The sequence below is a fragment of the Tinamus guttatus genome, unplaced genomic scaffold, assembly GCF_059628265.1.
Source record: "Tinamus guttatus ecotype Peru unplaced genomic scaffold, ASM5962826v1 Tinamus_guttatus_pri_ptg000288l, whole genome shotgun sequence".
NCBI lineage: Eukaryota > Metazoa > Chordata > Aves > Tinamiformes > Tinamidae > Tinamus > Tinamus guttatus.
In genome coordinates this window covers 4,147,463-4,160,375 of record NW_028288822.1, presented here as the reverse complement: position 1 = coordinate 4,160,375, position 12,913 = coordinate 4,147,463, and the positions used below count along the sequence as shown (strand labels likewise).

The 12,913-nt window shown below is 37.1% G+C and overlaps 1 protein-coding gene across 1 annotated transcript in view; it reads left to right on the top strand.

Moving 5' to 3' along the window:
• Positions 1 to 12,341, top strand: part of SYNPO2 (synaptopodin 2) — a 78,225-nt gene extending 65,884 nt beyond the window's left edge. The window contains exon 5 of the mRNA XM_010225945.2: positions 11,300 to 12,341. Coding sequence (XP_010224247.2) covers positions 11,300 to 11,806 — 507 coding nt within the window. The 3' untranslated portion in view covers positions 11,807 to 12,341. The remainder of the gene's footprint in view (positions 1 to 11,299) is intronic.
• The last annotated feature ends 572 nt before the right edge of the window (positions 12,342 to 12,913 follow it).

Below are 12,913 nucleotides of genomic sequence, written 5' to 3'. Positions count from 1 at the left end.
AGTCACAGTCTCCTTACCATAAAGAATACCTGTTTCACTTTTAGGCACACAGAAAAGTCATTTTGTTTGAGGTCAAGTCAATGTAATTTTGCGATAAAGCAAAAAAAAGAAAGTTCTCTCTTGTTCGAAGTCTTCATGCACTGACACAAAGTATACCTATCTTTATTTTAACTAGCGGAATCAAGAATGCAAGATCAGAGCTAAAACTGCTGTGTTCTCTTTTGGTGTCACCACAGCAATCATGCAGCAATAAGTTTATTTTCCTTTTGGCAGTGCTGTTGTTATTCACTCTAGAATGAATGTTCAGAATTCATTCATAGGAGGATTTGAAACAAGGAGGTACTGATATGTTGCAGTGTCAGCAGCCTCCAGCAACTAAGATTGAGGGGCTGATATGTGGCTCAGATAGAAGAGTTAAGTGTTAAGTGGCAGAGCAGCAGTTTTGAAAGAGAGAGCTCCAATTAGCCAAGCAGTGGGGAGAAAGCTTCAGAACAAAAGCAGAGACGACACAGGATAAAATCCCCATCAGAGGATCATGACACCCTGCAAGTACAAGAAGAGAAAACAATCAACAAGACGCGCTTTATTGTTCTGCACATAGCTGACCGATTTCGAGCCTTTTGTTGAATTTTGCTACATTCTCCTGGAATAACTGAGTACTCACATCATGGAGCATGATTATTCTCCTCTACTGTTTAGAAGAAGGTATTGTGAAGGAACTGAAATACTCATAACCAGTAAAAAGGGAAAAAAAGTTCTAAAAAAAAAACCAGGAGGCCTTATCAGTAGAGTATTGCTTTGGGAGTCCATGAATATACAGATATATTATCACAGATAGTTCCTACACATGACAGTTCTTGAAATTGCTAAGGTGAACTCTGAAAAAAGAGAGTATAGAAAAGTGTTCAGCAGCACTGAGAAGCAATTTGCTGAGAAGCAAAGGCAATTGGATAATAAATGTGAGCTGGGAGGAGCATCTGTTTACTGAGTAACCAGGACAAGATCTCAACACAGGACCAGCCTTACCAACATGCTCTGCTGCTCCAGCCTCTCTGCGGAGAATCCTTTGTACTCCTCGAGGTAGGGAAAATGCCAGTCAAACAGCAGCACTGTTTGCAACTAACAACTTGCAAAATCTCTTTTTTTCCTCTCTTTCTCCCTTTTTACAAGATCTTTTTTAAAAACACCCTGAGTTTAGGAATAATAAAAGAAAAAAGGTTTGTTAGAAAAAGATCCAGTCTTCAATATCCCTTTTTTTACAAAACATGATAGAGCCTGCTTTGCCTGAGGTTAAGCAATCCAAGGTTCCTCTGATCACATTGGCAGCTCAGCATGGCAAATGCAAACCTTAACTGCACAGCTTGGCATGGTGTTATTTTGTAATGATTCTACTCAGCTTTAAATAGAAATGCTATACACAGAAGAAACCTGATGACAAGATCTTAAAAAACTGTGGATACAGAAGCTCTGACTTTACTCACCTGCTGGTAGGCTTCTGGGAAAATACGTAAGCCTGGTAATTTCATAGTACACTTGGTACCCACTGCTGCAATTTCGAAGCACACATGACAGTGACTGTTCTTACTTTATAGTAAACATTACCTTTGCATGGAATTACACAGTAAGGGAGGAGCTGGAATCACTCAAGAGCTGTATTCACCAAATGCTTTTCAGGTTGGACACTACAGGAAACACTCTATTTTTTTTCTACCAAATAATTTAAAATGCGGACAAAATCAGAAGCTCTGTAAAATGCTATGTTGGAAGGAGTGTTGACTTTCTTGTGTGAGACAAGCAAAGATGTATTTTATTAAGGGTGCTAGCCACGTCTCCTGTCACTCAGTGCAGTTCTCAGCGGAAAAAATCAATTCCTATTTGTGACAACCTTGACAAACTGCTTTTAATTTCAATGTACATTAAGTCTAGGAATAAGACATATATTCCTAAATATAGGCATACGCACAAATGGACATAGCATTTAAAAAAAATCCAATGATTTCCCGAAAAGAAGAGAAGCATCTACATAAACTTCTTATGGTTATGTGTTTCTACGCTACCACTGCACTCTGTTGCACAGCTGTCTACTTCAGGTAGATAGACAAAATGAAGAACTCTTCCCAGCCTAAGATTACTTGATAAAGAAATTTGATGGACTTGGTACTGCTATAGGCACACTATTTAGGCAAGGAACTAATCTTTACACACACACATATATATGTATATATATTTACATACACATATCCCCCTTAGGCATGACAATATCACGTGTAAGCACATGAACACCTGCTAATTTTTTCCATAGGACTCCTGACTCATCCAGGCACAGAATGGTTCTTGTTTGAGGTAAAGCTCTTCACTGTGTTGTTTTAACATTGTCCCATGTGTGGCAGTATGCCTTATTTAATGTACACTCTTTGAAGCATGCTGTCCACGCAGAATTACTTATTTCCTCATGTTTTTCCTCTTAGTATCCAAGTGATCCAGAAGCAGTAACTGATTTTTTTCACTACAGCATTTTACAAATAGACAAATAAAGTACAAAGAGTGAGGCCCTGATGTTAGGACACTCAGTAGTCTTGGCTATTCAATCTCAGGCACTTTGGATTTTGGGAGTCCAATAGTAGTTACTATATCAAACTATGCTACCCCTTAACACCAGCCTGTGGGTGTTCAGAGGTTGCAGATCTCCAGCTGGGAGTCCACAAAGTGAATCCTCAATGACAAGGTATAAAATCCAAGCAGTGCAAGTGTCTCCTGTATAACATGCTTCTTTACTATATAATTCTAATATTTTCTAAATGAAGCCCTGTCTCTGCACTGGATGGGGCAGAGGTCCTGTAATTTAACTAAAATGCATATGCACTGGGCAATGGTGTTTGCATTTTAAAACTTTTCAATACTCAGCTTTCCAAATTTACTTACAATGCTTCAAGGTAACTTTGTGTGTGCATAAGACCCAAGGCTTTTTCAGAAGAACAAACCAAATCCAAGAATATTATCATAGAGTTTACTGTGACCGACTGTTCCACCATGGCTGTAACCACCACAGACAACTGCCATTTGAGTTAGCACAGTAACTGGCAGCACGTTCATGTTGACTTCACATCAGCGAATAGGCACTGGGAGGATGCCACAGGTTTCCAACGAGGTTTCACAGCTTTTCTTACAATGGTAAACTTGAGGAAGGACAAAATCCCTTTCCTCTGGAAGACAAATTTCTCAGGAGCTCTGGAGCCTGTAGTGGGCACAGATCTTTTCCCCAAACATTCATCACATCCCCACCATTTCATAATTTCTTTTTTTGTGCCATGTCCTTACCATAGCCTCATTGCCAGCTACACAAGTCAATTTTGCATTTCCCAAGCTTCTCTCCAAGCTCAGAAACCTTATCCATCAGGTCCTACTGTCACCACTGTCCAAGAGCCCTCTATAAAATTTTTCCTTTTGCATCACATAACAGCATCTCCTAGTTCTACTTTGTCCATCTTTTTCCCTGTGCTTGTATTGCCTGTTTCTATCACACTCTTCAAAGTGTGCTTCCCCACCTGGGCGCAGCCAGGAAGCCTTTGACTCTGTGAAGGGGCCGAAGAGCTCTACAGTGTGTCTCTGTCCTCACCAGTGATGGTGCAGCCTCATGTCCTGACCCCAGGCTAGAACAACCTTGGGTATGCAACATACCTCTGCAGAAACCAGTTCTGGGGGAAAAAATAACCCAGTTGTGCAGCCGGGGCAGGACTTTCAGTGTGCTGCAGTGCTTTGTCCTGCCTGTGGGGGCGTGCACAGCCTGCAATTCAGGCAGGGATGGAAAGGAAAGGAAGGTAAATTGTAAGGTGTTCCTGTTGAGCATAATGTTTCTACTGAGTCTACATTAACTGCAGGTTCTGAAAGGCTCTCAACATGAATATACATAGGCAAATCTGCATGAAAATATGAGACACTTCAGATTTGAAGATTAGTTTCAAACACATTCTCAAGTATGAAGTCATAACATTTTCCAAGTAAAAGGATGCTATTTTTTTTTGTTGGGATTGCTAGGTATTTCTCCCTACTCTGATTTTTGAAATGGTTGAAATCTTGGAATTCATTTGGTTAAAATGACCTGAAATGGTTGGACCACTTGGGATGAAATAAAGAAAAAAGCAAAGACTGAACATTTTTGTTTGAATAATTTGGTTAAAAAAAAAGTTTTGTTTTTTTTGGAATATAGTTTGGAAATGTTCAGCAAAAATAATGCCACCAGCTTCATTTATTACAATATATTCAGTATTTACTTTCTTTGATTTTAGAAAAAGATCATTAGCTCATCTCCTTTCCTTCATATTAATTAATTTCAAAGTGTTTTGTTCATGCAGAACTGCAAGGCCAGAAATTAGGACTAGTCTTGCAGTTATTTTTCAAATATTTATTCACACATTGGCCTGTGTTCATTTTACACGGACTTCTTCTAGCTGTGTAATATTAAACGCCAGAAGGTGGCAGCAAATAATCTGCCACCTAAATATTCACAGATGCCTATGTCCAAAAAAACCTTTAGCCATTTGCTTACTATATATATAGTTATTTTAAATTTTGCTAATCAGGTGTGGATAAAGATTAAATGGCAATACCAAGCATTGACTTTCTTTTATAGACACAGAAAAGGCTGAGCTAAGTCAGTAACTAATTTATGAGTGGTTACCAGCAATTTGGTTTCTTTTTTGTGTATGCTATGGCTGTTCTGCAGAAGTGAAGGCCTGTTTTTAACATCATATCCTCATTCACCAATACGCTGCATTCCAATTTTAGCAGTTTCAACATGCCTGCTTTAGATTATTTCCAGATTTTCAAAAAAAAAAAAAGATTATTTCACTTTTCTTTCTATTTTTTAGTAGTCATATTGCTTTCTATAAAATAGCTGTAGCATTTTTTTCTGGAGCTATCAGAGGTTTCTCATTAAGTAAAGTTTAAATTGTAAATGGTTTGGGATGAAAGAGTCACATTAAGATTATCCTTACATATCATCTTTACATTATTCTACGATAGTTTAAACACCTTTAAAAATGGAGAGAATTGAAAGAGGCATAAATGTAACTATAAAAATCAAGTATTGCTTACTACCTTCTACTGTCTTCCAATGGCTTGATCTAACGCCTAACATTAGGAAGCAAAATAACAAATACATCACACAGTTTTTTTTATGAAGACACAAAGATGTTTTGCAACAGTGCAACTGTTTCCATCCACTCTCACTTCTTTTGTCCCCTTTAGCAAGATGCTAGCGTTAATTCAGATTTGAACATGCCTTCATATGGGGTAAAGACCAGCACTGAAATCAAAATATTAAAATAAAAATCACTTATAAACGAAAATATTTTTTTTTCAAGTGACTTAATCAGATGGGAGACTCTGTTGCAGGAGTTTTCAATGAGATGTGGATTGCTAAGTGTCTAGGCTACTTTTGAAAATGGAATTCTTGACATTTTTGATAATGTAACCTATGTGTGCTCAAGTGGTGAAAAGGGAGTTTCAGTATGTAAGTATACAGAGAGTATTACCTTATTAAGGAGATGAGACATGAGACACCAGCTGAGACAGAAAATCAGTTATTGTGAAATGTTTTCACTAGGTAGTATTTTGCATTCCCATTTAGTCTGTAAAAGGAAAAAAAAATCTTTGCAATTTTTGCCTTAGAAAATGTGCACTATTTCATAAAACTAAATATTACACTTTTGTTTTTCAGCTTTTCATAATTATTAAGAAAATTGAAATAGCAGTAAGTTCTAAGTAACAGTTTTCTAGACTATTGATTTAGATAGCTAAACTAACTTGAATCAGAAGTACATATTCACACTCTTTCTACTTATGTATAAACAAAAATATAGGGGTAAGTACTGCGTTTACAATAATTTACTTACATACTAAAATAGTTTCTTTGGGGAGTAATACTACATTTGTTTTAATTTACATTAATATACAATTTATAAATATCAAAGATGCTTGTGGTACAATAAATGTTTGCTTCACTAATCAGTTCATAAATAGTTTGCATTTTTAAAATCTATGTTAACCTAAAACTCTTCACATAAATGCCTGGGCAGACAGCAGCAGTTGTTAGGATTCTATATGACTGTGAAAGACAGATCTGAACTGTCTTTTCTCATCTTGTTAAGAATTTGCTTCCCCTTCAAAGGCTATTGTAGAAAAGATTTTTTCTTTTTATAAAGCTCAGGGCAATGGAAAGCACAAATTATTCATTGTGTGGTGTTCTTGTTGTTTTGCAGCATAAAAACTCCTTGAATGTTGATACAGCACTGTAATGAATATTTTACAAGATTAAAGTAATACAAGCTGTGATAATTCAGCAATTTTTATAGCATATCACTCTTCCTTCTCCCTTGACTGATGGAAGGAAGAATGGAAGAGCTCTAGTCTCCTGTCTATGTTCTTCTTGTAGCTCAAGGGAGACAAAACGTAGTAGAGATATTCTGCATTCGCACTTTATATTTTCACTGTCTCACTTGCAACCTAGGATTTGTATGTCCTGTTTAGTACATGTCTATCAAGAGCTATCCCCAAGAAGAAAATATGAAGGCAGAATAATAAAGAGTACCACTAGTCCTGGTTGCTGCTTTCCAATAAGTGAATGATAATTCTGGAGACTAACTCCTGTCTAAATTCCAAACTTTACTGTCAGTTCAGAGGGACTGAATACTGCTGACAGATACCATTATATGAATGTCAAATATGGATCTCTCTTCAATTCAGGAATGTTCAAACTTTCATTCTAGGAACTTCTCCACAAGAGATGACAAGAATTGACGAAAATAGTCATTAATCATCCCTCAGTTTCTGCATTTAAGATATATGTACATTCGAGCAAAATTATGCTTTTCTACAAGTGCTTTGAACTTATTTACCACAGAGTGTGAAAAAGTGTGGAGATTTTATGTTCTGAAGCCAAAGATCATTCATTTTCAGAATAAAGTTGCGTTAGAGAGAAATATTCTCAGGATCTAAACATATCTAAGTAAGTTATAGCAGAAGCATGTCACTGTACAATGCCTATATGATTATTCAGTCAAATGCACAGCCCAAAAATTTGCTATACCGGGTGCCACTAGATTACTCCTATTACAATAGGTACTACTGTAACTAAATTTTGGTACTGAGTAGGCTTAGAGACTAAATTCCCAAACACAGAGAGTTGTAACAGCTCAAAGTTCGACCCAAGGTTTTACTCTATTGTACAGAAAATAACAATTGGTATTTATTTTAGGAAGACTGTAATTCCAAATAACTAAGGCTCCCTTTAGCCCAAAACATCTTTATCTTCTTGAATCTCCTGAGTAGGTCTTCAAACTCTCTTCTGCCTACCTTCAGCATAATTATGACTGCTTCTCATTGAGAAATGTGGAGAATTCAGTCAGCTCTTTCCTCCAAGATTCTCTTCCTTCGAAAACTGCTGGTCCATTTTTCCTCCCCATCAAAAATCAGACTCAACATTCAGAAGGGTAATTAAGTACACCTGGAGGAAAGTATGACCTCAGAAAGTAGAGATCTCTCACTCCTGAAATTTCTTCAGATCCTTACGAAACAGGCAAAGTACTTCAGCCCTGTCCCTCACAGAACTTGTCCTCTCACAATCCAGAAAGACAACATTTAGTTAAAAAACTATTCTTCAGCCTTTCCTTCCTTGAAGCAGAGATTAACCAAATGACAATACCATAGTTTGACAGAGTTGCAGTGAGACTGTGTCTCTGATTTGGATGTGGGCTGAACGACGCTCCAGAACAAAGTAATCACTCACTATCTTTGGTGATACAGATCTTACTGAAATATCAGAGTCTCCAAACAGGATGCTTAGCACCCAACAACATTGTCCCCTAGGTACAAGAACATGAGATATCATTTCACAAACAGTCTGAACTTTCTGCCAGATTAAAGAAATCTCTCAGATGGTAGCTATTAAGACAAAGTAATAGAAGTCTAGAAATAAACACGAATATGTGAAAGTCAGGTGATCAGTTAAAAAAAATACGTATGTGACACTGGAAAGCAGTGGCAAAAGCAAATAGTAGTTTGACAAAATGGACACAACTTGATATATTCCAATTTTGGGTCTCTGAGATAGAAAAGGAGTATATTTACCAAATCCTAAGGAAACAGCTTTTTCAAAATAAATTGGCACAGTCTCTCATTTGCCAGGTAAATTGCTACAGTTGCTCCAGGTTACCTGGGGATCATCACTGGAAAAATCTATCATCGTCTTTTTCTTCAGACTGATCACAGGTTAATCACACAGAGCCAAGTAAAGCCATACTTATATAATGAAATAAAATTAATCTCATGGGACACTATGAATTATTTGGATTCTTACCTCGTCATTTTGTCCCTGAGAGTCTCTCTGAAGTCATAAATCCTCCAAATCCAAAGTATTTTGTATTTTTTTTATATAGAGCAACCCAAATAATATAATATCCTTCAAATTATCAGTGTTTAAGATTCCACCTTTTCTAGAACTCTTACAAACTGAACTTACAATTTAGATAACATTACAGGGTCTGTGGATTGATGTAATTTAATTTGGATTGGGGGGGAGGGCGCATTTTAGCCCTCCTCTGCCTTTCTTCACTTTCGAAGAAAACAATGCTATTCCTAAAATAGTTTCCAGCATCGTAGAGTCGTATCTCATTTTCCATTAATGATCATTTTTCTGCTGAATCTGACGTCTCCTGTACTAAAAAAATCTAAAACTTACTACAACTTGAAGATTTTTTTTTTCTATATTCTATTTCCGATTTTACAAGAGTCCATCTTTGTGACATAGTGGAATGGCTCATTTTGTTAAACAGAGTAGTGAAACACATTTAATAACTCATCATTCTCAGATTAATCTCTGACAAAGAAAATTAACTCCTATTCTATCACTGATGGTATAAAAGGATTTTTTACCATTTGGCAACACTTGGTCTCCAAACCTTTTCTCTAAACATGACAGACTAAATACAGTATCTTCATCTGACAGTCTTAAAATGTCACGTCTTTTAAGCACCAGCTCTTTTTACGGAATAATTTCCATTTGCATCTCATTTCTGGAATCCTACAAAGCACTGACTCTGCTTGGATCTCTTCTCTTGTAACTGAAATCTCCATTAAATAAAAAAAGATTTTTTTCTACCTATTCAGCGCTAGCAATAACATAGAGCCCTCTCAAGAACAGCTAATATAGGTTGGCTACCTCTCTGATCAACTTTTTCGTCTCTCTGCAATCTTGTCTTCTAACTAGTTTCACAGCTCAGGTAATCAAATTAATTTTTAATGGAAAATATATCTCATTTTATATATTTGAGTTTGCATCTTACGAAAATCTATTTTTTGCCAATGGTTTAAAAAAACTGTACTAACAAGTCTCTCTGAAGATGCTACGAGGAAAGAACTTGTAATATGTTAGATTGACCCCAAACATGATCTTTTGTCTGGGCTTTTATTTTTCAGGTAAGAAAAAAATACATGGAGGAAGTCCTCTTGGTAGTACATAACGTATCTACGGACCAAACCTTCTTTATTCTCTTTTGTTCACATAGTATCCAAATGGGTCATGTTTTGCTTTTATATGCTGATGTTTCACAGCATATAGATGGGAGCCGCCTGTGATGATCTGACGTGTATGCTTAATGTTTGATGAACTCACTGTTTAAGTAAAAATTCTGAAAATTTAGCTGAGCTATATTGCCCAAAATGAAGTCTTTTTGCTGAACAGAAGAACCTCGTGCACATTTGCCATATGTTTGTACATATAGAGCTAACATAGTTGAGCAGCTTCCTCTCTGGAATTGCAAGTGGGAAACAGGCAGTCACAGCTAAGAGGTGAGAAAGACAGTCCTGTTACAAACTATTAGATATGAATTGGTCAATTCTCATTATGTAACTTCTGTGTATTATTTAGATATTTTAAATAGATATGGAGTTAACACCACCAAATGTATTGAAAATTATGAAACCAGTAGGTTTCTGAGTTTCTGTCTCCCACATACAAGGATGATATCAAAACGTAATTTACAAGTCCGTGTGAAGTAGCGGTTAGTTAGTGATATTTTCACTAAATGAAATTATGAGGTTATTTTAGTGATGTTTTAGTGATTTGTGATAGAAAAGTCTATAAAACATGCATTCTTATATGAATTATTGCTAGATAAACTATAGTTTGAATGACCAAATACCAATTGACATCCCTGGTATATGGATCTTGTGACAATGTTTAAATTTTTGGAAGCTAATTAGAAAAAAATAACACAGGGCCAATGCTTTTGGAATGAAATTTTAACAAATTTTTGGTGACTGAGGTCTGAATTTCACCTCAGATTTCAGAGTTAAAGGCAATTCTTAAACCTCAAGATATGAATCAGGGGATACAGATGGATATAGAGACTATGCAGTAAGATAAACATAACTTCTCTAACACAAGGAACGTATTTGGCATGGGGGAGAGGCTGTATTTGTTTCATATACTGCCAAATGAAGACTGTTGTGGGCAAACCTTTTCATGAACAGACTTTCTGTTTGAAAGTGCTGCATTACTAAGAAGATTAGGATTTGTCAAATATGAATGGATTGCTGCTATAAATGGGTCAGAATGTTCTGAAATTTTGAGGGCAGTCCCTTTTAAAGAAGCCAGGTTAAGTACCATCCTGTAAGGGCATTAAGTAAATGATTGCATTAACATTTTTAAATGTTTGTGTTCATTTTTCTTCCCTTTCCACTCAGGGTAAGTCTAATAATTTTAGAGTTAGAAATGCCTTTCTTAAAGGGATTGCCAAAAATACGTTCTTGGACAGATGTCCTAGACAGAGCCTGTAATCAAATAAATTCAGCTTGTGCCTGAATGTTAGACAAACTCTTGTAAACAAACACAGAACTGCTGCAACATGACTTCCTTCTCCATTATTAAGAATGGTCTTTTCAGAACAAGGCATACTAGTTCCGTAGTGGAGATGAAGTAAACCTATAAGGTTGCTAACATAGTTGTACCTTTTCAGTTAATGGAAACCCTTTGTTGGTCTATTTAATTTCTGCAAAAAAATCACTTTGTTCTGTCTTTGTTCCTGTTTCTTTCTGTTCCTCCTTTACAATATGTCCTTTCTTTCCACTAAATTCAAGTGTTAATAAGTAATAGTACCAGTAGGTAAAAAAAGGGATTGCCAAGTTGTCATATGCATATATGCTTTCAAGGTTTGTTGTTGTAGTTTCAAAGTGTGAAGAACTGGCTTCCATTCTTGCTGTTTAATGACTACAGCTATATTTGGCAATTTGCTTTTTCTAGGGAAGAAGCAGTGGACGCTCATTATCACTTCCTGGGAGATCTTCTTCAGTCACTTCTCGAGCCATATCTCCTACATCTCCTCTTACCTTTCAGCCTGCTCCTGATTACTTTAGCAAGGCAGGTCCAGCGGCTGACAGGCCTGGCAAGAGACCCACTCCCTGGGAAGCGGCAGCTAAATCTCCCCTTGGCCTAGTGGATGAAGCTTTTGCACCGCAGAGTATTGAGGAATCTATTGCAGCTAATGTAGTATCAGCAGCCCGCAGGAAAACCTTTCCTGAGCCACCAGATGATTGGCAACAAAGAGTTTCTGATGAGCCTCCGGTCCCAAGCGGCAGCGCAGCCTTACCTGGGAGAAGGCAGTCAGGTACCATTGTATCGCCCCACAAAGGCACCGTGTCTGCCCCAAGCACCGGTGGCTCTCAGCCGCAGTACGCCTACTTCAGCCAACAGTCCAGAACAGAACCTGATACGATGTCCATGGATTCCCGGTCTGACTATTATTTGTGAACAGCAGATTCCACAGCCCAAGGCATGGATGCACTTAACATGAATGAGAAAAAGACCTGGCAGATCTTCCCTTCATCCAGCTTTACAAGCGTTAGATCTGAGTTGGAGAAGGAAAGTGTCTTGCTGGCCTGACCATCTCTGAACTGAAGAAATGAGGAGGCAATATAGAACAGAGCACTGTTTTCACAAGACTGCAGGCTCACACCCTGGAATGAATGTGGTTTTACTCATTCCTAAGGTTGTTCTGTTTTCTAAAGAGCAAAACTGTAAGGTTTTGGGTACGTGTATATGAGAATGGGACAAAGTGATCAACACAAATGCCTAGAGTGGATATAGTGGCAGATAGCACAAATGCTTGCTGTGAAGTTAATAAGGAATATAAAATCTGGGCATTTTAAAAGCAAGAAGTATTTTACAGGACCTTGCAGGTTCTCTGGATATATTTGACAGCTGGGATTCAATGTATGGGACATAATCAGAAAGTTCCATAATGAGAAAGTTCCAACAAGTGCAGCACTTGGTAGCACTGGTGTATTGGCCACATGTTTTTTTTTTTACCACATTTTTAAAAAAAACTAAAAAAAAAGATTAATTAATAATGTTGCTGTGAAAACATTTAAAACACATTTATGGTTATGGTACCTGAACCTCTCAACATGTAGATGGATGCTAATCTCAGTCATGCATTGCAGATGAATTTCAAGATAGTTTAGATGGCATTTTTCACATTGTAACTAATCAGTTAGACTGAACACAATAGGAAGAAGGGTAATAGAGATCAGTACCATGATGCTTGAAATACAAAAGGGATCAGAAAAGCATTTAGGTTGCATTTAAACTGGACTGCAAGTTCATTTTGTAATAAACTATTGAACAATTCCGAGGCTGAAACAGCCTTTCTTTCTCTGTGAAATGCACTAGTTGCTGAACATTTACTGCTACAGTGTCTAGCGAACTGACTGGCTGGGAAGTCATTCTTAGTATCTAGGTAGCTCAATGTGTAGAAGGCTCTTGATTCGTATTCCCAATTTGGAAGACATAAAAGAGTTGTGTTTATCAAGTTTGTTGTTTATAAAGAGTAACACTTGTCCTATGCTGATATGTGAA